Source organism: Hordeum vulgare, chromosome 1H (assembly GCF_904849725.1).
Source record: "Hordeum vulgare subsp. vulgare chromosome 1H, MorexV3_pseudomolecules_assembly, whole genome shotgun sequence".
NCBI lineage: Eukaryota > Viridiplantae > Streptophyta > Magnoliopsida > Poales > Poaceae > Hordeum > Hordeum vulgare.
Window position 1 is genome coordinate 394,650,322 of NC_058518.1, and position 25,898 is coordinate 394,676,219.

The 25,898-nt window shown below is 44.7% G+C and overlaps 1 protein-coding gene across 1 annotated transcript; it reads right to left on the reverse strand.

Moving 5' to 3' along the window:
- Positions 1–325: 325 nt before the first annotated feature.
- Positions 326–25,520, reverse strand: LOC123440019 (alpha-glucosidase 2-like). The gene is made up of 23 exons (XM_045116615.1): positions 25,374–25,520; positions 25,008–25,272; positions 23,326–23,394; positions 23,089–23,226; positions 22,891–23,008; positions 22,143–22,225; positions 20,802–20,897; positions 19,855–20,023; positions 19,629–19,771; positions 19,424–19,510; positions 19,141–19,326; positions 18,508–18,675; positions 16,063–16,183; positions 15,702–15,771; positions 15,389–15,476; positions 15,180–15,300; positions 2,508–2,701; positions 2,312–2,420; positions 2,058–2,213; positions 1,676–1,778; positions 1,384–1,554; positions 897–1,042; positions 326–781 (listed from the first exon to the last, which is right to left on the reverse strand). Exons 1-23 carry the CDS (start codon positions 25,484–25,486, stop codon positions 588–590), a joined length of 3,108 nt encoding a protein of 1,035 aa, XP_044972550.1. The 5' UTR covers positions 25,487–25,520; the 3' UTR covers positions 326–587.
- Between the last annotated feature and the right edge of the window lie 378 nt (positions 25,521–25,898).

The window sequence follows — 25,898 nt, forward strand, 5'->3', positions numbered from 1 at the left end:
CTTCCGTTGCAACGCACGAGCGCTCATTTGCTAGTGTCATTATAATGGACATATATAATGTGCAGAGGAGCTCCCTTGTTGGGTTGTTTTTAGACGGCAATGAATTTGATATGGCAACAGCTTTGTTTGTGGACACGATTACTTTGATGCATTTGGACAATTTGTTTTGCGCAGATTTGAATTTAAATTTAAATTTCATAAATTATGGATTTGAAGTGATGTTGAACCTACTGGGACGATTTATTGGAGAATTGCTGGAGATGCTCTAAAATGATTTATTGGGCCACTGTGTTATTGAAGGGAAAAAAACTGAGATCGCAGCCACTATTTTATCATACTTTATTAATGAACTTGCAGCAGGTAGCAATTGTTAAACAACAAAGCTAGGTTTCAGCACCAGAGCACTCTTTCTCTAAGAATTCCAACGTCGACAATGATGTCCGGTAGTTCTAAAAACATTGGTTCGACAATGATGTCCAGTAGGAATATATAGTTCTAACCACATTGGTGCTAGGTGACACCAAGACACCCAGAAATGAGTTTTGGTGCACAAGACAAGTTGCATCCTGGAAATCTTCAGGTAAGATTTAGCATGTTTGTCTCAGCTCGTACTGGTGGCAAATCCTCAACGGTGTGTCCTTGGAAACTGGCCTTTCCTCTGACCAAAGCTCCATGTTCAAATTACCTGTTCCCCAGTGCACCAAGCATTTGCTAACCTGACTGGGATCAAAACTATTGACCAGGCTCACCCCTGCGCATTTGTCCACCAGCATCCATTCCCCTGGTAGTTCACAAGATTAACAAATGAGGCAAATAATCTCATAAAAGTAAACAATTCTAGAACAAAAAATGTTGAACAGGCAAATAAGCTCAGAACTTCGGACATATTAATTTACCATTTGGCCGAAGGTCTCCCTCTAATGTCACTTCTCTGGATTCTGGAGAGAACTCTTGCTTTGAGCCATTGATGGCTGTAAACGCAACAACCACCTCAGTTGGGTGGAGAAGAGTGAAAGTGGGATGAACTCGCAAACAAACCAACCTTCACAGGAGGAACAAACTTCAATTTTCTGAGATACCAATTCACTCTGAATAATCAAAGACACCTCTGACTAAAACTTTAACTACAGGTTGGATCGAACTAATTATAAAACTCTCTAGTTAAAATTGCCGAATGGTACAACAAAGCATACTCAGGAAGGGGGAAAACCCAGCAAACCCAAGATATAATAGAATTTGAAAGCATTTAGTTTTGTGGCATCAATGCAATCTGTGGGGGCATTCACGTGAGTGCTTTGTGTTGTAATTACATGAGTCGCAAAACTGCGCAATTCCTGATCAAGGATTTACAAACAAAACTTTTTTATGAAACTTAGAACTCACCTTGAAAACCCACCAGAGCCAGCTCCAACACTTCTTGCTTCAATGCTAGAGTTAATCTGAACCTTTGGGTTGTCTTGCAAAATGGATATGTGGCGCTGAAGAATAAGACCACCCCCAATATCACCTTCCAAACAAATAGATTCCTCCTCTCCTGATTGCTCAAGATACCTCCTGTATTTTTTTCAACTAGCAATCATTTTGTTGCCAAACGTGGAACTACACAACTATTCACCCACAAGTCAAAGAGCATCTAACAGAAACGGAGAACAGTCTAAATGATGTTTTATTTTACCTAACGACTTTGTACTCTTCTGTGCACCCAGCAGACCTATATTCAGTCCCACTGTATTCTTCATAACCATTTATTTCAATCCTGCTATGAAGCCACTGGGAATCTGTAGTGATTAAGCATAAATCATACTTAAGTTAACAACAAAACTCGGGTCAATGTAGAATACATTCGCAATCATCAATGGCATACAAGGACTGCGAGAACATCACTCAAATGTTGAAGCATCTCAGAATAACCTTAAACTACTCTTTTGCAACAGATGTACTGGCAGATCAACAGCAATTCAGGGCAATCTCTATTTGACAGCAGACATATCCTATCAGTACAATGAGATTGTAAACCTTGCCATGTCCATTAATCATATAATAGAAGTGGACCATACCAGTAGGAAGATGTGTCATCAAAATAATACGACCACCAATCCAAGGTACAACCTTAAGCAACCAGTCCCCGCTCTTCAAATCAATAGGTATTTTTGAGAGTTCAGCACCTTCCTGTCCTGACGGTTCATCTATATCTGGTATAGGCGAAATCATCTCTGCACGATCATCACAAGGTAGCAATATAAGACAAGTTCAGAGATAAGCCCTTCTAGATTTAAACATTATAGCCATAGCAAAATGATGGGATCAATACCCAAACGTTTCTTGAGCTCGAGTTCACTTGTTGCGACTAAGTTGGACACTTCAGACCCAGAAGGCATCGTAATATGTAAATCTTCGCCATCGACACCATGCGAATTTATCTGAGTTCACAAAAGGTCATTAAAACCCTACAGCCAACATTTGTTTATTTATCACGTGAGAAATAAGAAACAAGTCAATAGACATACCATAGCACCTCCACCAAGTAATATACTTATGTTTAAGTTACGTTTTGGCCTGTTCCATGAGCCTTCAGTTTTCAGAACTTTCACAGAAACCACTGATGAGTGGACTTGGGCAACATAATATGTCAAAAGATAGTTCCCCTGTGTGAACCCGTATCCATCCCCAGCATCTTCGAATAGAACACCTTCAGCTTTACCTATAAAACAAGTCAATCATGGACATGGTGCAAAGCAGGGCCGATCATTCAGTATGACAATGTTTTAAATCAGTCGCTTGAACACAGAAAATGGGCTAACCAATGCAGCAGAACATAAGAGATGATGGAAATACAGGTTAAATAGATGGACTGCATATTCCATTATTTATCTAAGAAAAATATCCGAGTATCTGGAGATTACTAGTATATGATATTCACAAAGAGAAGAAAAAGGGAGTTTCCCATTATTTACTCGCACGCGTGCACATGGACTCGTGATTACGAATAGAATTCATATGGGCGACTCCATGGACTATATTCTAGGCAGTGCCCTTCGGCCACCCCTCCCGTGACCACCTTGCGTCCGCTGCTCCGGTGAGCAATGGCGCCGCTTAGCAGCTTCTGAGCTCCAGCCCTGCACTACGACGCTGGTAGCCAGCTACCGCAGGTGTCGGGGAAGAAAACAGTCAAAACAGAGGATCGTTGGCTCTGATGGGTGGGCCCACCTTCAACTTAATGGTCAAACACCTCAATGCCATGTCAGCCCTGGCGGATGGGTGATCCCTGTTATAATGGGATTTAATTTCGGCCCAATCTGTCACGAATGCAAAGTGGTAGGTTTTTACAAAACAACTAGAGAATTTTTTTTAGCTTTTCTGGACGATAAAAAAAGTGGTAGTTCTGCAGGCACAAACCCCAATTGTGGTAGTTTTTTGCTATTTACTCGTGCGCGTGCTGCACGGCTGGATCCGGTTTGACCCGCACAGGTTGAAGCTGGCTCCTGGTCGGGTGCTGTGCTCCCTCACGTCCACCTACATGCTGTTGCTGACCTCTGCTGCTCTTCTTGCTACGCGCTGCTGCCCTCTGTATGTGTGGTTTGGCTGAGTGTAAAAAAAAGGAAAAAGGGGGGAAAATACAGGTACAATGTCTCCGTTGGGCACGATTTCCCTCCCTCGCTGCTTGCTGGAATTGAATCACTCAACTCCCCCCTCTTCCAGAGATATGCTTCACACACTCTCAAACACACGGAACTACTACTAGTAGTGAAGCTTAGCTGAGTCACTCAGGCCCCTTCTCTCTGTCTGTTGGACGTGAATACTCATCCCCCTCCCTCTCTCACTCTTTGTTGTTTCTCACAACATACACAAGTACACAAGCTTATCATACAAAGATGGCATACATGCCCATTTATAGGTTACATGAACCGACTCTGATCAATACAGCTCAGAAGTAGCTGGCTTCCTTGCATACTAAGCACATGACTGGATTTGTACAACCAATGCAAACTCCACATTTGCTTCTACTACTACTTGCAGCAACACTTCCTTGCTAAGATAACTAGCAGTAAAACTGTCTTTTACCTTTTGACTGCCCTTACTGCCATGCAGGCAGATATAGCTGGACTAGAAGCCGAAACAAGCATAGCTACTCTCCGACATGCATGCACATGTTCAAGATAATGACAAGATTAATTCTAACAGCTCCCACCGACTTTGGACGGTGTTTCCTATATTAATCCCGTCCCGCACATGTGCCGTCTCTCGGTGCTCGTCCGCCTGTGACGCCATCCATCCAGCGTCTTCCGCAGGCTGTGTTGGTCGCTCTATAGAGACTTCTCTCATGACTTCTGTCAGTGGTGATGGTTGCTCTTACACCAACTTCTACAGATGGTTGATCCTATGCAACTCCTCTTGCGACCTCAGCACATGTTGATTGTCACTCTATACCAACTCCTCTCACGACTTTAACTCGCAGTGTTGGTGCATATGGCTCCATCGATTACTCCTGGCACAGGTGCCTTCCCTTGGCACTTACTGCTTGTTTGTATGCGACCTCGTCTCCTCCATCGGCCTCTACAGACGATACTAGTCATGCTACACCACCTTGTCTAACGGCTTCCACGAGTGGTGGTCGTCGCTCCTCTTTCTATATCGATTACTCCAACTGTGTTCTTTAGCGAGCTGGAGCTTATGCGACTTCGTGACCTGCTTATTGCCTTTGGTTCTTCCTTGCGGGGTGCATCTACGTCGGTCTTTTCAGTTCAGCCCCTGACTAAGCAGGAGACTACACAACTTCGATGCCTGCTAGCTTAGCTGCGTCCACTGGTTCTCCATCGACAGGTTCTGCTACCGGCTCTTCTGGCATAACGAGACCACATTCTACACAAACAGGTATATCTCCGTGAATTCTTAGTACTGGAGCATATTTTCATATGACTCATGATTCATCCACTCTATCCTCTACTCAACCTCTCGATTTCCTGTTCATGTTCTTACTGTTGATGGTACCTCCCTCCTGGTTAAGGCATTCTTAGCACCTCGTCTTGCTGATGTTGCTCCTGTTTCTTGACTTACCATGCACAGCTCATTTCTGGTGGTAGATTGTTGACTCTCGTTGTAGGGTTATTCTTGACTTTGACTCATATTTTGTTCAGGAACACTGGTGCTCTCCTTGGTGCTGGCCCTCGCACCGTGACTCACAGGGCCTATGGGAGCTTGACTGGCTTCACCTTCCCACCACTGCCTCTGCTAGTCTCTTCGCGTTTGTTGCTTTGTCTACCCGCTCTTTTCGACAATGGCATCATTGCCTTAGTCACTTTTGTGGTTCTTGTCTGTCGTCCTTAGTTCCACGTAGTATTCTCGGATCTGTCTCCGGCGGTTTGTCTTTAGACCATCACGGTTGTCGGCTTGGTAAACAGGTCCGGTTATCTTATCCTCATAGCAAGACTGTGTCTAATCGTCCTTTCGACCTTGTTCACTCTGATGTCTGGGGTCTAGCCACCTTTGCCTCAAAAGGAGGTCATCGCCACTATGTTATCTTTATAGATGATCTCTCTCGACACACCTGGATATATTTTATGTCTTCACGTGGTGAGGTCTTATCTATATATAAGAGTTTTGCTACCATGGCTCACACTAGTTCTCTATCCCTATGCGTGTGTTCCGTGCTCACTCTGTTGGAGAGTATATCTCCAAGATGTTGTTTGGAGTCCTTGCTCATCAGGGTACTCTTACTCTGTTCTCTTGTCCTGGTGCTCATGCTCAGAATGGTGTGGCTGAGCGCAAGCATTGTCACCTTCTCGAGATAGCTTGTGCATTGTTGGTCACCGCCTCACTTTTCTACTAAGGTTGTCTTCACTTCCACCTACCTCCGCAACATCCGGCCATCCTCCACTCTGCAGTTGGCATTCCTTTTGACTTTTGAGCGTCTTTTTTAGCGTTCTCTTGATAATATTCAGCGCTTCGGTTGTTTGTGTTAGGAAGTAGTAGTATTAGTCTAGGAGTCCTTATTAGTCTATTAGTATTAGTCTAGGAGTCCTTATTAGTCTATGTTTACTTTCCTTGCACCTCAAGTCATGTGTAATATATATATGCCCCTTGGGCCTTTAATACAGATAAGTTGCTTTCCTAACATGGTATTAGAGCCTTAGGGTTTTTTTCGCACGCGCAACTCGTGCTCCGATCTTCTCCACGCAGCCGTTGTTCGTCTAGCTGCTGCTCCCGATCTCCTTCTGCTCCAGTCGCCGTTCCCGTCGCGGGATCTCGTCTCTGCTCCCCCGCTGGGCCCATCTCCTGCGACTCCCGCGACCCACCCACCTCTGGCCGGATCTCCTCCGCTCCCAATCACGCACCTGCTCCCAGCCGCCGCCGAGCAGCAGCTAGAGCAGCTCCAGACCGTCCAAGCTTCCGCGGAAAAGAAGGACGCGCAGGCACTGCCCGCTGCCGGCGACATCGTGTTGTACAAGCCTCCCGATCTGTCCGTCTCGTGGCTGGAGGGAGCCCCTCGATCTCGTCCAAGCCTCCCGATCTGTCCGTCTCGTGGCTGGAGGGAGCCGTCTCGTGGGAAGCAGGCCAGGCTGGAGGGAGCCCCTCGATCTGTCCGTCTTGTGGCTGGAGGGAGCCCCTCGATCTCGTCCAAGCCTCGATCCCGTTGACTGATTGCTTCCCCCCCCCCCCCCCAAAAAAAAGCAAAAAAAAAACTGTTGCTACGTGGTTTTGCTCATGCTGCTACATGATGCTATTGGCCACCGCTGCCATCATCCCTAATCTAGTGTGTGTTTTCTAGTTTTCTATATTTTCCGCTGCGTCCACCAAATCCTTTGATATTTTGTGTTTTCTCATGCCATGCGAGTCCACCATACCTTAGTCCGTCAGCCTTTTTCCGGTCCTGATCCTTTCTATGCAACTTTTGTGGCCTACTTGCCCTTGTTGTTTTCTATAGGATTTTTTGGACTTCTTTTGCATTGTCGATCTACGTCCATGTGCCTTAACCGCCGAGCTTCTTTCGCCGTCGGTTGTCGTGGACTATGATTTTCTGCACGATGCTTTATTCTCTTGATAACTCCGCCTATGTTGTCTCAGCATAGCCGGTCCCAAGCCCGGGTAAAGGAGGAGGGTTGTGATAGGCGTGGCGAGCCAACGTAAAAAAACCCAGCCACTCTTATGGAGATGAAACCCAAAGGAAACTCGTTGGGGCGTAACCCTCTTAGCGACGCGCCACATCGGAACCCGGGTGTGGTGTCAAATGGGCAAGGGCCGGGCCGTCACCCCCTTGGTGGCACGCCGTATCTTGTATCTTGATCTGGATACGGTGATAAGTGAGCAAGGGTCGGGTCGCCACATCCTTAGTGGCTGCACCGACGCCCCGGTGTAGTGAAAAATGAGCAAGGATCTTCGCATTTGACTCGACGAGTGCGGAGGGTAAGGAAGTTAGCCGAGCCTAGGAGGATACGCTTAGGTAGCTGGAACGTAGGGTCCCTGACGGGTAAGTTACGAGAGCTAGTTGATACGGCGGTGAGGAGGCGTGTTGATGTCCTATGTGTTCAAGAGACCAAATAGAAGGGACAAAAGGCGAAGGAGGTGGAGGATACCGGCTTCAAGTTGTGGTACACGGGGACAACTTCAAACAAGAATGGAGTAGGCATCTTGGTCAACAAGAGCCTTAGGGATGGAGTTGTGGACGTTAAGAGGCAAGGGGACCGGATGATCCTTGTCAAGCTGGTAGTTGGGGACTTAGTCCTCAATGTTATCAGCGCGTATGCCCTGCAAGTAGGCCACAATGAGAGCACCAAGAGGGAGCTCTGGGAAGGCCTGGAGGACTTGGTTAGAAGGGTACCTATTGGTGAGAAGCTCTTCATAGGAGGAGACCTCAATGGCCATGTGGGTACATCTAACACAGGTTTTGAAAGGGTGCATGGGGGCTTTGGCTATGGCATCAGGAACCAAGAAGGAGAAGATGTCCTGAGTTTCGCTCTAGCCTACGACATGGTTGTAGCTAACACCCTCTTTAGGAAGAGAGAATCCCATCTAGTGACGTTCAGTAGTGGTCTACACTCTAGCCAGATTGATTTTGTCCTCTCTAGAAGAGAAGACAGACGTGCTTGCATTGATTGTAAAGCGATACCTGGAGAGAGTGTCGTCCCTCAACATAAGCTTGTGGTTGCTTACTTCCGCTTTAGGATTCGTGTCCAATGGGATAAGCGCGCCAAAGTCGCTAGAACGAAGTGGTGGAAGCTCAAGGGGGAGGCATCCCAGGCTTTCAGGGAGAGGGTCATTAAGGAGGGCCCTTGGAAGGAAGGAGGCGATGCAAACTTGATGTGGACGAGTATGGCGACCTTTTTGCGGAAGGTCGCTGTAGAGGAGTTTGGGGTGACCAAGGGAAGTAGAAGGGAAGCTAAGGACACCTGGTGGTGGAACGATGAGGTCCAGAAGGTTATTAGGGAGAAGAAGGACTGTTTCAGATGCCTATATCTGGACAGGAGTGCAGCTAACATGGAGAAGTATAAGGTGGCGAAGAAGGCAGCAAAGCGGGCGGTGAGTGAAGCGAGAGGTCGGGCGTATGAGGACCTCTACCAACGTTTAAACACTAAGGAAGGCGAAAGGGACATCTATAAGATGGCCAAGATTAGGGAGAGGAAGACGAGGGATGTCGGCGAAGTCAAATGCATCAAGGACGGAGATGATCAGCTTCTTGTGAAGGATGAGGCGATCAAGCGTAGATGGCGGGAGTACTTTGACAACCTTTACAATGGAGAGGTTGATAGCTCTACCATTGAGCTAGACGACTCCTTTGATGATACCAGCATGTGCTTTGTGCGACGTATCCAGGAGTGTGAGGTTAAGGAGGCGTTAAAAAGGATGAAAGTAGGCAAAGCGATGGGTCCTGATGGTATCCCCATCGAGGTGTGGAGAGGCCTTGGAGACATAGCGATAGTATGGCTAACTAAGCTTTTCAACCTCATTTTTCGGTCAAACAAGATGCCCGAAGAATGGAGGCGGAGTATTTTTGTACCAATCTTTAAGAACAAGGGGGATGTTCAAAGTTGTACTAATTACCGCGGAATCAAGCTGATGAGCCATACTATGAAGCTATGGGAGAGAGTCATTGAACACCGTTTAAGAAGGTTAACAAGCGTGACCAAAAACCAATTTGGTTTCATGCCTGGGAGGTCTACCATGGAAGCCATCTTCTTGGTACGACAGCTGATGGAGAGATACAGGGAGCAAAAGAAGGACCTTCATATGGTGTTCATTGATTTGGAGAAGGCCTATGATAAGATACCTCGGAATGTCATGTGGTGGGCCTTGGAGAAACACAAAGTCCCAATAAAGTACATTACCCTCATCAACGATATGTATGATAATGTTGTGACTTCGAACAAGTGATGGCGACACCGATGACTTTCCGATTAGAATAGGGCTACACCAAGGGTCAGCTTTGAGCCCTTATCTTTTTGATTTGGTGATGGATGAGGTCACAAGGGATATACAAGGAGATATCCCATGGTGTATGCTCTTTGCGGATGATGTGGTGCTAGTCGATGATAGCCGAACAGGGGTTAATAGAAAGTTAGAGTTATGGAGGCGGACTCTAGAATTGAAAGGTTTTAGGCTTAGTAGAACTAAAACTGAATACATGAGGTGCAGTTTTAGTGCTACTAGGCACGAGGATGGAGAGGTTAGCCTTGGTGGGCAGGTGGTACCAGAGAGAGACACGTTTCGATATTTGGGGTCCATGTTGCAGAAGGATGGCGATATCGATGAAGACGTGGGCCACCGAATCAAGGCTGGGTGGATGAAGTGGCGCCAAGCTTCTGGCGTACTCTTTGAAAAGAGAGTGCCACAAAAGCTAAAAGACAAGTTTTATAGGACAGCTATCCGACCTGCGATGTTGTATGGAGCGGAGTGTTGGCCAACCAAGAGACGACATATCCAACAGTTAGGTGTAGCAGAGATGCGCATGTTGAGATGGATATGTGGCCACACAAGGAAGGATCGGGTACGGAATGACGATATACGAGAGAGACTTGGGGTAGCACCGATTGAAGAGAAGCTGGTCCAGCATCGTCTCAGATAGTTTGGACATATTCAACGGAGGCCATCGGAAGCGTCGGTGCATAGCGGACGGATAAAGCGTGCTGAGAATGTTAAGAGGGGTCGTGGTAGACCAAACTTGACATGGGAGGAGTCCGTTAAGAGAGACCTGAAGGTTTGGAATATCGACAAAGACTTAGCCATGGACAGGGGTGCGTGGAAGTTAGCTATCCACGTTCCAGAGCTATGACTTGGTTTCGAGATCTTATGGGTTTCAACTCTAGCCTACCCCAACTTGTTTGGGACTGAAAGGCTTGGTTGTTGTTGTTGTTGTTGTTGCTGCTTTATTCTCTTGATGTGCCATCTTCTTTTGACAACCCATCTTCTCTTGATACTTATCTTGTATCTTCAAGTGATGCGGTGTCTACCTATGATGTGCCATCTCTTCGTTCACTCCTTCGGCGACTCGACAAGTTTTGAAGACTCTTCATGTTCCGACGACACTCTCAAGACGCGGATTTGGATTATCATTTTTTTAGTATTACACTTCTTCAAATGCAATGCTATTGCATACGCTTTGCATTTGAGGGAGGTGTTAGGAAGTATTAGTATTAATCTAGGAGTCCTTATTAGTCTATTAGTATTAGTCTAGGAGTCCTTATTAGTCTATGTTTACTTTCCTTGCCCCTCAAGTCATGTGTAATATATATATGCCCCTTGGTGGGCCTTTAATACAGATAAATTGCTTTCCTAACAGTTTGGTTGTGTTTGCTATGTTCTTCTTGCCCCCATTAATGCACCAAACTGACCACTCATTATGTCAAGTGTGTCTTCTTAGGATACAATGATGAGCATAAGGGCTATTGTTGTTGGGATCATGTTGGTCATGGGATGCGTATTTCTCGAGAATGTGACATTTGATTAGTCTCGTCCTTTCTACCCGTGTCAATCTTCCTTGACCTTGGATATCCCTTTCCTTACTTTTCCCGACATTCCAATCACTCCTGCTGAGCCCTTGTCCACCCATCTCACTGCTCCTACTTCTCCAACAGTTGCAGATCAAACGCCGCCATCTCCTATGGTTTCCTCACCTTGCTTGTCACATGATTTTGCCCCATCATCCGAGTCTATCCATGTGATTCCTCCTCGTATTCTTCCCTCTTTTCCTCACTATTATACTCGTTGCCCATGTGTTGTGGATTAGTCCACTGCCGCGCCATCTACTTTTGACGTGTCATCTTCCTCGTCCAAGTCTTACTTACAGCTTACGTCATCACCCGCTTCCGCATGTTCACTGCTATGGTCTTTCTAGCGTTGGCGCTGCTGTTCTTGAGACTTCATATCGTGATGTTGTTGCTCATCTTGAATGGCAGCTTGCAATGGTAGAGGAGATTGCTGCTCTTGAGCACACCGACATGTGGGATCTTCTTTCTCTTCCTCCTTGTATTCATCCCATCACTTGTAAATGGGTCTACAAGGTTTTCGCTCTGACGGTTCTCTTGAGCGCACAAAGCTCGTCTTGTGGCTCCTGGCTTTCAGCCGGAGCATGGTCGTGATTATGATGAGACTTTTGCTCTTGTGGCCCATATAACCACAATTCACACTCTTCTTGTCGTGGCATCTATTCGCTATTGGACTATATCTCAGCATTGGTGTTAAGAATGTATTTCTTAATGTTGAGTTTCGTCAGAAGGTTTACATGGAGCCACCGCCTAGGTATTTTGTTCCTAATGGCATGGCATGTCGTCTTCATCGCGCTCTATTGCCTTAAGCAAGCCCCTCGTGTCTGGTTTGAGCGCTTCACCTTTGTGGTTACTGTTGCTTGTTTTTTGACGACCGCTCATGATCTTGCGGCTGTCCACCTTTCTCCTCGTGATCGAACTCTTCTTCTATATGTTGATGGCATGATCATCACCGGTGACGACCATGCGTATGTTACCTTTGTTAAGGCATGTCCGAGTGAGTAGTTTCTTATGTCTGATCTTGGCCCTTTTGGCTACTTTCTTAGGATTGAGGTTTCCTCTACCTCTGATGGCTTCTTTATTTCTGAAGAGAAATATACCCATGATCTTGCTCGTGCTACTCATACTAATGAGCGCATTGTTGAGACACCCATGGAGCTCAATGTTAACCTCCGTGCTTCTGATGATGAACCCTTGTCTTATCTGATGAGTTATCGTCATCTTGTTGGGAACCTTGTCTATCTAGCTATCATTCGTCCGGGTATCTCCTATCCTATCCATATTTTGAGTCAAGTCTTTTTCTGCTCCCACCTTAGTTCACTATAGTCACCTTCTTCATGTTCTCCGGTATATTTGTGGCACAATTTCTCATCGTCTTTTCTTCCCTCGCTCCAGTTCTTTACAACTTTAGGCCTGTTCGGATGCTACGTGGGCTAGTGATCCCTCAGATCGTTGTTCACTTTCTGCTTAGTGTGTTTTTCTTGGTGGCTTTCTCATTGCCTGCATGACATTTTTTTCTTGGTGGCTCTCTCATTGCCTGCAAGACGAAGAAACATACTGCAGGCTATAGTTCGAGTGTAGAGGCTGAGTTGCGGGCTATGGCTCCTTTTGACGGCAGAGTTGACTTGGTTATAGTGGTTACTTTAGGAGTTTTTTCTTGGTAGTTCTCTCATTGCCCGGAAGATGAAGAAACGAACTGCAATTTCCCACTCGAGTGTAGAGGCTGAGTTGTGAGCTATGGCCCTCTTGATGGTAGAGGTGACTTGGTTACCATGGTTACTTTAGGAGCTTGATGTGTCTGTTACTACACCTACTACCCCACTGTCAGACAGTACAGGTGCTATCAGTATTCCTTGCGACCCTGTGAAGCATTAGCTCACCAAGCATATTGGTGTTGATTCAGTCTTTTATGTGTGCTAGTGTGCAGAATTAGGTTATTGCTCTGTAGTATGTGCCTTCCGAGTTACAATTGGCGGATTTCTTTACAAATGTTCGGACTAAAGCACATCACAACTTCTATCTCTCCAAACTTAGTGTTGTTGACCACCATGAGTTAGAGAGAGGGGGTGCTAGAGTTATATGTGTACCCTATTTATTTTCTTCGTCCTACAAGGAGGTTTTTGCTTATTGCACCGCACATGTATGTGTATATATTGGCCTATGGCCACCTGGAAATACAAGTTACATATTTCCTAACAGTGCCGCACTCTACACACCTACTACCAAACATGGAGAAGAGGACCCCTCCCCCCAAATGCCCGAGATCCAACGACAACCGATTAAGGCCTGCCGGACGGTTTGCCACCTCATGGTGCGACCCCAATACCCAGAGCAGTAACTCAAGTGCAATCTCCGATATGACACGACCATCAAGCCAGTGACTTCCCAGGTTGGGCAAATGCTCCGTCTCCAACTACCAACTTGGTGGAAGAGGCAAATATGTCTGATCATCCCGGGGGAATTGGAGGTCTAGACTCCTCCAAGGATGAAGGTCATCCTCCAAAACCACACGACCTTGAGGTTAGTCATCGTGCCCAGGTGGAGTGGGCTACACACCCTAAACCAGCTGACATGACAGCAGCCAACCCGCGGCTGCCCAACCCACCCAGAGGAAAACCTCACCGGACCTTGTCAATCGATTTTATTTTGGATCTTACTCCTTCTAACACCAACACCAAGCCAGGCAATCTTCGATCACTGCGGAGCCATGGTGCGCTCAAACAAAGCGAGCCCTAGGAAGGCATGCTTAAGCCTAGCACGCAACTGGAGCTCAAGTACCAAGAGTTGTCGCGACTCCGTGGCCACATCAAATCGAAAGATGAGTCCCTGGCAGGCACGACCAAAGTCTAACATAGCCCACCCGCTTGTCACTCCAACTCATCGGCATATGGGCCATGCTTTTAAGCCGCATAACATTCGTCGAAAGGGGTCGGCCTCATCGGCCGTGACCGCCTAACCTTCAACAACCTTCTCGCTGAATCATTCTCGCTTGACTCAAAATATCTCAAACTAGAAGCACCACCGACCAGGTAGACGCGTGTGCAGTCCAGGAGAAGGTTACAACAAAGCAACTACGATCTACGGTGCAGCTCCTCCCAGTCCACCGTGCAATATGTTGAAGTGTATATGTGAATTGCCTAGCCCTTTTCATCAGTTCAGACTTTTGGTTGCGTTGGCTTATTGCTCAGTGTTACAGGGACCACCCTAGCAAGTGATGCTCGGTTGCGCTGAAAGTCTAGCTCAAGGAGAGGACATTGCAGTACCTAAGTCTGCAAGAGGGTGTTCACGCGAGACTTTGCTGCCATAAGAAACTCCCCCAAGGTGTGTGGGCGATCTTCAACCCCATCAACACGGCCCAACACCTTGCACTGCAGCAGACGAGCCATGCAACAAGCAAAACGAGATAGGTGGCGAGGTAAAGCGAGAACGGGACCCGACCCTCTCGTGGGTAATCACCAAAGGGTATGTCCCCACCTTGCATCAATACCGACGCTCAAACACACAAACATCAACGCCACCGAGCTGGCGTGGCAGGCTGGCATGGCGTCATGGATTGGTCTGAACTCCTAATAGGGCCAGTGACGAAGGCACATGCCACATGACCGTGTGCCACAACCTCCTCAACCCCATGGTACGTGGGGATATGCGCCATGAGTGGCTCGACCGTGTCCGGAAACGGCATGCAAGGTGCGGCTTGGACCGAGACAAAGACCAACTCTCGCACGTCCACAACAAGTCAAGAGGGTCCACCAGCGAAGCCGGCAAGGAGGGCGACACAGGAGATTCAAACTCCAATCCCTCGCGTGATGCGGGCTCTGCAACCGACGACGGGTGGGCCTCAACGGATGGAGGCCGCTCCCGCATGGATGTTGGCCTCGGGCCTATCCTTGCATTGCCACAGCGAATCGTCTGAGTAGACCTCATGGATAATGGATCCAACAGGACTAGGATCCACCTAGTCTACATGTCAACTGGTCAACACATAGGTGGACCCTGTCGACACGCATTCTTCATCCCCGTCGTAAGCGAGCACACGCCATCCACTTCTAGTTCTAGGAGCAGGCGGTGTTCAAACTCAGCTAACGGAGGTCGCACATTGCAAAAGCAGTTGTTTGCCCGCGTCTAAAAGAAAACATACCACAAACATAAATCGTTCCAGACAAAAGTTAAAGGCACGACATGCAAAAGGTGTATAGTGCATACCATTTTCATCCAGCGAAACAAGCAGTGATAAATCATCCTCTAAACTTGCTTCACCAACATGCCTAATAGGAAGGCCTACAGGAAGTATGGCTCCACCTTGTAAATACATCACCGGCAGATCCTGTATAATCATTCAATTGTAAATAGAATCAGTTTAGCTCCAGACTAGCACTCAAGACAGCACAATGAAAGTTTACCAACCAACTTACAGGGTGTGAATCTCCAAAATCAAAACGTGACCAAACACCCTTCGGCAACTTATGTGCACATTCATGAGCACCTTTATCAGGTGAAGTGCTGCCAAAATACCAGAGCAACTGAAGTCACACCAAAGCATAGACGAAAATGTAAACTATTTCATTATTTGGATATTATTTCACTAGATCAGATTGCAGGCAAACCCACTGACATAATAACAGATAACATTCAAATATACACATAGAAGAAAATCAGGCGTACATATTCTTCAAAGAGAAGAAAGCAAGAAGATTTTTTGTAAGCACATCGATGTGAAATCATTACCTTGCACAGATTAAAAGTGGTCCCAGGAGAAAGGAAGTCTCTATTTTCCTCAATTCTGGGTCGTGTGAGTCTACAACGAAAACAAGGGATATGATTTATTATCACATAACAGATCTGTCCTAACAAGACAATTTTTTATCAGCCCACCAATGAGATAGTCCCAGTAAGGAAGAGACAAGGGGCAGTTTTTTTATAGATATGTAATTTTGCATCAGAGTTTCAATAGCCAGTATTGTCTAGAATCAGAGAAGATTTCTCCAAATAAACCGATTCTATAGTCCAGCAACCAAAGGCTGTGCCTTAGAATATGGGTATCTGCTACTTAGATACATTAGTGGGACAGTGAGACAGCAATTATTACCAGCAAAGAAAAGTGGAGCAGCAACTGGGACACCTTTCTTATGCGAAAGGTAAAATAGAGTGTAGATATGTGGCAGTAGGCGATACCGTCTTAACAGCGCAAGACGACAAACTTCCTCGCACTGAAATATACATGAGCTGTTAAAAATTAACAGTGCCAGAAATCGAAGGGACTTGACTTTCAATTAGCTAAAATCAACATGATAACCAAAAGAAGGTAACTTCCATGTCTACTACAGTTTGGTTCTCAGACGCTGAGACACGAGACCTGTTCAACTTAAATCAATGGCGCAGTGGAGAAGAGTGTTGCCCAAACACTACAATATACAACCCTGTGAAGTTGCAAGTTGGAAAGCTAGATTCTCCTATGATACCAGGGCCAAGGTTTGCAAGTTGGAAAGCTAAATGCTTGAAGAATCCCCAGCTGATCTCTCATCATATCAAGCCTCAAAATAGACAGGGTTTCTTTGATTAGTTTAAAAGATTTCTCCCATTGGTATAACTCATTCTAGTGTCACGTGTGTTGGCTTGAGTGTGTACTCTCTTTTAATCTATCAGCTTAGCCTTGGTCATTTGTCACTAAGCTTTGTGATGATACGACATAGGGATATTTGTAGTTAGTACTCGCAAAGTGAAGTTAGTGGGGGTTTGTATGGGGGCCCTATGCGGAGGTCACCGTATACAGAAAAAGTTGACACATTGATGTTTCTTTTAATCTATCAGCTTAGCCTTGGTCATTTGTCACTAAGCTTTGTGATGATACGACATAGGGGTATTTGTAGTTAGTACTCGCAAAGTGAAGTTAGTGGGGATTTGTATGGGGGCCCTATGCGGAGGTCACCGTATACAGAAAAAGTTGACACATTGATGTTTCTTTTAATCTATCAGCTTAGCCTTGGTCATTTGTCACTATGCTTTGTGATGATACGACATAGGGGTATTTGTAGTTAGTACTCGCAAAGTGAAGTTAGTGGGGGTTTGTATGGGGGCCCTATGCCGAGGTCACCGTATACAGAAAAAGTTGACACATTGATGTTTCTTTTAATCTATCAGCTTAGCCTTGGTCATTTGTCACTAAGCTTAGTGATGATACGACATAGGGGTATTTGTAGTTAGTACTCGCAAAGTGAAGTTAGTGGGGGTGTGTACGGGGGCCTTATGCGGAGGTCACCGTATACAGAAAAAGTTGACGCATTGATGTTTCTTTAAATAAGTTTGGTCGCCTCATGGAGTACGACTTACTCCTATATTGATACAACGGTAGAAGTGCTTAGCGTGTTGGAAGTCCGTAGACGTAGCCATTTCCGAACTCCCCTTCTCTTGATGATCCAAGACTACAAAGGTCCCTCAGGTCCCAACACCCAGCTCCAAGCCTTACAAGGTCCCCTTGGAAGGGGGTGTCTCTCCCTTTTGTTGATTTAACTGAGAGTGGATGAGGGTGCATGCTCATGGGGACTATTTATGACCTAGGGGTCATTGACAAACGACCAAGACTACCCTTTAGGTGGTATATAGGTGGTGTAAGCTAGGTAATTTATGGTCCAATAGTCCATGGAGGACTAGGGAGTAGGGAGGAGGGGGTGATGGACTAGACCACCCATGCCTCCACCTAATGGGCCTCTTTTTAGCTTTCCATCCCCTTTGACTTGGTCACCGTGGCTAGTTTGTTGGACTTTTGTTAATTTGACTCCGACATTTTGGCAATTGACAACGGCTATGAGAAGGTATTTGGGTGTCATTAAAAGAGGAAAGTGACAAAAAAGGAGTCCCCTCCTGGGCTCGAGGTTGGCTCGAAACTGTACCAGATTGGTTTCAGCATAAAAAACAGGCACGATAATTGTACGTTAAGCTAGATGATTTCAGAGTTAAAGGTCAAGCTGTGGACTTCTGCCAGAGTTCTTTAGGGTCATTAATTGAATGTGATGTAAATAAAAAAAAAGACATTGGGGAAAGGGGGGGGAGTGGGTGTAAATAAATAATAAAAAGGACATGGGGGTAGGGGTCACTATTGGTGGAAAATGAAAACTTTCCAAACATATTATTAGTTTATTTGTTTCCATGTAAAAAAGAAAAGTCACAAGGTTAGCGACCCATGATGGTATGTACTATATATAATGAGAAAAGAAGTCCCTAGACAGTAAAGGTAATACCCCCCTTTATGAAGAAAAAGTTGGCCCCATAATATATATCAATTATCGAATAAAAAATTTACGGTTATGGGTGGGTAATTGACTGACCCATCAAAGTGGATTGCTGAAGGAAATGTATAGTATCTCAATATAAAGAGGACTCACTTATAGATCTGACATGTTTTTTTAAGGGCTGGCATGTTAACTTAGGAAAAAGATATGGATATGAAAATACCTAGCCTTCTTTATGTGCATTGGTGGGTGGTGATGGGGGTAGGCATGAAACCAGTACTTCCCGCAAAAAGAAAAAATAGTACCTCTTCACCGAAGGACCATGGCTCATGGTCAATGCTTCCAGTTTCAGAATGACCACGTGAAAATGGAAACAATGCACCAACTCCCATCCATCTCCCAAAAAGTTTTGGAGTAGCATTTCCAGCAAACCCACCAATATCAGGACCTGACAGTGGCTGACCACTAAGACCCTGACCAGATAACCACATCATCAGATTCATAGAAATGTATGCTGATGTCTTCTCCGAATCACATCCAGTAATAGCAATTTTGCCACAGCGATAGTTTTTCATGTCAAAACATACTAAAAGTGCTGCAATTACGTATGCAACAGATTAAGAATGACATGCTAAGAAACAGACTTGTCATAAAACTAGAACTGCAATTTACAGAAGAACCAACTTTTTAAACTAATACAGGAAACAACGGTTTTCAAGCGTGATACAAACAACACTTGTATGTTGCTTTTAGTTCACAAGATTATATTCACAACACAATTAGTTCATAGACTGCTTAATTGTTAATTTGTTTATCAGAATAACTGAACATGTTTTTGTTTTAAGGTGAACTGGGATACAGCCAAAAACGGAAAAGCACTAGGTTTTGGTACATTTTCTAGATAGAACTATTTGGACTTGGATAAATATTTTACTTACCAACTGAAGAACCATTGGTAGACTCATATGCATATGATCCCAGTTTGACAGATTATCACCAGTCCATGTTGCAGCATAGCGCTGGCTTCCTATAAAACCAGCTCGTGTAAGAACAAATGGTCGTTTGTCTGAACTAGACATTGCCATTCCTTCATATGTAGACCTTGCCATTAGCATTCCATAGACCTGAAAATTAATAAAGATCAAAGCATAAAACACGTAAAGTAGCCAAACTATCTGACTGCATTCCATTACTTTTACTGATAAAGGGATAAAATGGTACATTATGATAGTAAGAATGATTCTGGACACCACCAATATCTGCATCGCCTCTATGTATATTGCTTTCCGGCATTGTTTTTGTAGTTGTCTGCGAGTTGACACCATCACTTTTGGTTACATGGGAGAAAATGAAACAATAGGATATAAAATAAGGAACTATGATTAAAAATATAGTATATAAGACTGAATTATGGTAGAGCATATACTTTGAAGACAGCAGGCTCATTCATATCATTCCATATTCCGTCAACGCCATTGGAGACAAAATCCCTGACCAAAGTAGCCCACCAGGTGCGTGTTCTTTCACAGGTAAAATCAGGGAAAACACAATCGCCGGGCCATACCTCCCCTGGAATTAAAGTGCATGAGGGATCTTTTACTGATAAGTTCATCAAGATGACCAAAGGAGCTTATTTAAGTCATGAAATGTACCAATGAATGGTCTGTCATCTTCCTTTTTAATCCAAACATCAGTTTCTGAACCACTCTCATATACAAAGTAACCCTCCTCTTTCTTGATTCCCGGATCAAGCATCCAGATTGATTTGCAACCGATGGAATGCAGATCATCAACCATAGATTTTGGATCAGGAAAACGGTTCTGTAACATATGATAAGATGCCAAATTACTCAAAGAAGAGCAAACAAAATTAATGGCCATATCATGCAAAGAAATTTGGCCGTGTGCATCTTGTGATGCAGAGGCCAGGGTACTCCCCTTTTTGAAAAAAAAAATCATGCAAAGAGAATCATTGGCCATGGAAAAAACGTGCCAAAATGCACTCAGAATAACATTGTCTGGTTCACATTGTGAAAAGTTTAGTCCATGGAAATTCATACAGCACTAGGCAGAATAAATTACATGCCCTGTTTGCCACTTTGAAGCAATATGCATTTTAAACATGGAGATGAAGCCAATGCAGATTTTCAACGATACTACTTTCATGTACCAATTATGATAGAACAGGAAGTACTTACACTATCAATTGTGAAGCATCTAAAACCATCCATATAGCCAATATCAACAAAACCTGATCGCAAATTACATGCCCTATTTGGCATTTTCAAGCAATATGCATATTTAACATGCAGGGGAAGCTAATGCAGTTTGTCAAAGATACTACTCCCTCCGTTTCAGTTTATAAGGCTTGCACGTGTATCTAGGTCGTCAATTTGATCAACTTAATAAAAGACATATATTACAAAAAATATATCATTAGAAACTTTAGATGTTCTATTTTTTAATGATATAATTTTTGTGTTAAACAATATATTTTATATAAGTCAAATTGATGACCTAGATACACGTGCACGCCTTATAAACTGTGATGGAGGGAGTACTTTCATGTAGTAATTAACATAGAACATGAAGTACTTACACTATCAAACGTGAAGCATCTAAAACCATCCATATAGTCAATATCCATCCAAATCACATCACAAGGAATGCCTTTCTCTCTAAAAGTTCTGACAACCTGTGGAAATGGCACAAAACATTTATGCCTGAAAGTGCATTCAGAGAGAGAGAGCACTAAAGAATTGGTTAGCTTCATATGATTGTATATCTTTAAATAGACTTGGCTTATTGGTGCACTTAGTTCAGCCTAGTTTTTTAGGATCTGAACTTATAAAAATCAGGTTGGTTATATTCCACAATTAAACAGTGCCTAAGTTGTAATTGTTTTCATAACACCTCCTCCCCTCTCACCCACCATGACATCTGAGATCGTTCCACTATGGGCCTCTTTGATTCAACGAAATTCTAAAGGATTATAAACGATAGGAATTTTCCCTATATGGGTTGTTTGACTCGTAGGATTAGGGTCTCTTTGATTCGCAGGATTGTCAAGGCGCAGGAATAGGAAAATGCAGGAATAAGGTGGCATGTCCTATAGTACCCTACAGGATTTGAGAGAATGTTTGATAGTGCAGGAAAAACAAAGGAATCCTACAAAGAGGTTTGAGTGGATGGAAATTTTCCTCCAAAATGTAGTACAAATGGATCATATGAAAAAATTCCGAAGGATTCCAATCCTGCGAATCAAACGACAATCACAGGAAAAATTCCTAAGGGTCCAAATCCTCCAAAAAAAACTATGAAGTTCATTTGAATCAAATTGTACTTTTTCTTGGTATTCATTTTGTACTAGTTTTAATGGGAAAATTCCCATCCACTCCAACCTCAAGTGAAGAATCCTACGTTTTTCCTGCATACAATCAAACACCCATGCTAATCCTGCAGTATTGAAGATGGCATGCCACTCCATTCCTGTGTTTTACAAATTCTGCGAATCAAAGGGGCACTATGCATTTTGGATAACCTTGACTTTGTACTTGTTATGTTTTCCCCTATTGGACGAAACAATGATGCCACCATCAATGGGTTTACAAGAAATCGAAACATTATAGATAATATGTGGGCAAATCCTATTTTTGTATACCTATGCATTTTTTGTGGGGTTGTGTACATATGCATTAGCAACAAGATAATAGCCTTAACACATATGGAGTCTACAATGAACTCTTGCGGCAGGCGCCACCTGCCGCTTCTTAGTTCATATATGCATGATATGCAAGATAGTGAACTGAATATTACTTAAACAGTAATAACTATACACTTTTATTCACCTTACTGAAGGGTAGGAATTGTTGCCCCTAGTATTTCCTTCAGAAAAAAAAATGCATGTAGAAATAAAAATCCACTCTGTCAAGAAAAATACCTTGAGTACTTTCTCAGAAGAATCATAGCTCCAGCGACATTGATGATAGCCAAGAGACCATTTTGGGGGCATGGCCACAGTCCCTGCAATGGGTATTTTTTATTTATATTTTTAAGTGGATGTCAAGTTAAATACTAGGTTCCCTAAATGTTATTATTTGGACAAACGCAAAGTCAAAATTTCAAAACTTTGATCACTTATAACATTCAAAACACTTAGATTGAAAGGACAATTTTTATGGAACTGGAGGGAGTAACATATCCACATATAAGTTCCAACTTTGGGTTATGCTATGACCAATTAGATAAATGTAATTACTAATTAGCAAAACGAAGCAAGAAAACTGTGCTAGATAGCGCATGGCTCTTGGGGTCAAACTGCAGACACAATACAGAGATATGATGCACACCAAAGAGCTACTGCAATACTACAATTTTCCAGTGGCTCAATTGTTCTAAGGAATACTTCACTCTGAATATATTTAGCAGTGCCAAGCTCCAACTAATAATGCAAAATCAGTTAGACTTAGAACTGTATATTGTGCACACCCATATGATAACTTGTATACTTTTTCTTGTCAAAATGGAATTAAATTTTATAGAAAACATGCCTACTTCCATACTAGAGCAAAGATATACAGCTTCAAGAGTTTCTATACAGTATGATTAAAGTTCAAAGCACTGGACATGAAAGGTACATCTGATAAACATTTAGTACGGGAAGAGATTGATTATGAGACGAGAAATACCTATTGCATGGGACAATGACATCATAACTTCAGCTGGAGAATTGTATGGTCCAAAAGTAATGACAGGGTAAGCAGATGGGGCAGAAAACTTCATAGTACATTCTTGCCTCAAGTCAATCTGACATAGTAAATGACAATTAAGTTAAGAGAAACAGATCAGTTCATCATATAAGCTACAGAGAAATTCAGGGAACATACCTCACATCGCCGTGTGGTGTCAGCTAGGACACCGAATGCCTTTCCATCAGGGAGGACAGCCAAAACCCAAGGATGTGATTGATATAATGAAGTAGTCCCTGGCCCAAAACCCCATGCATCTGTGTTCCAAGTGAAAACCTAATGGGGAGATACCAAGAGAGACCAAGAGAGGAAATTATTTCATTTGTTGAGGAAGCAGGAATGGGACATAACTATACGTTCATCGAAGACCCATACTCGTTTCCCAGTTCTTTCAAGTGGACCACTAGCTTCTCCTGTGCCGTAGAAAGACGTCCCAGAAGGAAGCTGCTTGTTGAAAGGATATCAAGTTAGTAGATAAACTACATACGTTCAATATTTTAGCAATATTACAGTTGCAAGGATACGGTATCAGAGGGCGTAAAGCCGTAAACACATCATTATCATGTTAAGAGATAATGCACATTACCCTCCTGAACTATGGGCTGATAAAGCATAAACCCAAATAACTTTATAGAAGAAACCCCTTAACTCTAAAAACAATTCACTTACCACCTTCTATCCAAACTTAATGTTCATTATTTGTTTGTTTTTTGAGAAAACGCAAAGCTTGCACCTCGATACATTGATAATCGAACACTCAAGACAAGAACACGACAAACAGCCGGCGGACAGACATTACAACTGACGCCACCAAACAGACCCTGGCCTAGATGCCATCCACAGAAGCACCAAGCACACTAAGCCTACCAAACCCCTGCCACAGGAAAAGAGAATCTGACTCTGCAGAAAATGGGAAGAATTGGGCCTCTTCCACTTTGGAGAAGCAAGTCGATGGCATCGTGGACTATGAGCTTCCGACCGCAAATTGTGCCGAGGCCTAGAACTGCCAATCGCCGCTCGCAACATGAGCGCTGCACCACCATACATCGCTGCGTTTTGATAAAGAAACGCTTGAAGTCATAGGAGGAATGCATCCCACATGTTGAGTTCACCTACAATCGCGCTCTCCACTCAATATCATGCAAGAGTCCATTTGAGGTGGTGTGCGGCTTCAACCCACTCACACCCCTCAATCTACTTCCACTATCATTCCAAGAGAGGTCACGTATGGATGCTAACAAACGAGCGTACATCAAGAAGCTCCATGAGTCTACCAAGGCCAACATCAAGCACCAAGTGCAACACCAAGCCGCCAAGGTTAACAAGAACTGATGTTTGACGATCTTCAACCCCGATGATCTCGCTTAGGTACACCTTCAGAAGAAGCAATTCCCAAAGCAGAGGAAGTCCAAGCTTATGCCTAGAGGAGATGGACCTTCCTAAATCCTTCAAATGACAACGCCTACAAGACCGACCTTCCCAAGGACAAGTATTCCGCGAGCAACACGTTCAACATCACCGATCTCTCTCCCTGTCACAGTGTCGAGGACGACTCATTTTCAAGAGAAGAGATGATACGCCAGGTTCCTCGGGCATCGTCATGCTAAGCAAGGAAGGACATGTTGGACCAGTGACAAGCGAACATGCAAAGGCAATCCAACGCAATATGTATATGATATATTTCTCGATGATACGTTCGAGGATTGGCTACTACCTAACTTTTCCTTGGACTGACCTAGCTTTTTCCCCCTTGTTTCCAAAAGTAACTTGCCTTGAAAGCAGCCTTTTCAAGTGTTGGTAGCAGAACGTTCTATCAATCAGGGTTTTTTTTTTTGCTGTGAAAGACCAGGTTTAAAATGAACAATTTTACAGTATCCCTAAGCATGACATTAACACAATCCATACGACACCCGCAGATCAAACACATAAAAGCACGTCGACATTGCCAAAATAATTACCACACGCGCGCATCAGCATCACATGCTTCTCTTTCTCATCCTCCAGCCAGAGAGTCACTCGCAGTAAAAGAGTAGCACGTCTGTGCGAACCACGCATACCTTAATCACGACCTTCTGCACATTCCCGGCCACCTCGCACGCCGGCACGACCGCGGGACGATCCCCGCCCTCGCGCGGCTCCTCCCGCCGCCGCGGCTCGGCGAACGACAGGCTGGGCCCGGCCGCGGAGCGCGCGCCCTCCGACGCGTCGAACCGGAACACCCCCTCCTCCAGTACGCGCACCCAGACCATCTCCCCGACGGGCGCGGCCATCGTCGCCACCACCCCCGCCGCGGCCGCGGGCGGAGGACTCGCGCGGAAGCACCTGCGATGACCTCAGCGCGGTGAGGGATCCAGACCGGAATCGCGGATCGACGCTGGAGCCGGGAGAGCGCTCGGGGATGGAGGTCGATCGGAGGAACGAACCTGAGAGGAGGGAGCCGAGGGGCGTGTGGACTGCCTCGGTAGGAGTGGGCGTGGGAGTGGGCGTGGGAGGCGAGGAGTGGAGGTGCGGCCCTCTGGGTGCACGGAGCCAGCATCTCTTCTGTACAGTGGAGCCGATCGCGATTTGCTCGTTCGCTTGCGTGGTTTCGGATTTGATAATTAATGCGGACTGGCAGTGCCTGTCTACTTTTGTCTTGGATCCAGGTGTCTGACGGTATGGGCACTGTAGCTCCGGCGTTTCTAGCTCGGCGCACGGCATGCAGCCCACCTGTCATGTGGGATAGGGTCTGTTTGGTTGCAAATAAATTTTATCAACGTGAATGCTAAAAGCATCTCTAGCAGTCCCGTATAATGTTTTGAGCTGTAAAATAGTCGTCAAAATATATGTCTGTATGAAAAAGTTGCTCGTTCAAACCCTGTAAACGTGTCGGATCTGTAAATATTTTTACGGGACACGGTAAAAAGTTCCTCCCGATCTGCAAAACACAGTTTTCGCATCCGCTTCTA

What these genes read in the sequence shown, in the direction of transcription:
- LOC123440019 (XM_045116615.1), bottom strand. Translation starts at nt 25,486, where the DNA reads ATGCTGGCTCCGTGCACCCAGAGGGCCGCACCTCCACTCCTCGCCTCC. An exon ending in TTGAAAGAACTGGGAAACGA is followed by an intron (nt 23,227 to 23,325) that starts GTATGGGTCTTC and finishes TCTCCCCATTAG; the next exon opens with GTTTTCACTTGGAACACAGA. An exon ending in GAAGAGTACAAAGTCGTTAG is followed by an intron (nt 1,555 to 1,675) that starts GTAAAATAAAAC and finishes AAAAAAATACAG; the next exon opens with GAGGTATCTTGAGCAATCAG.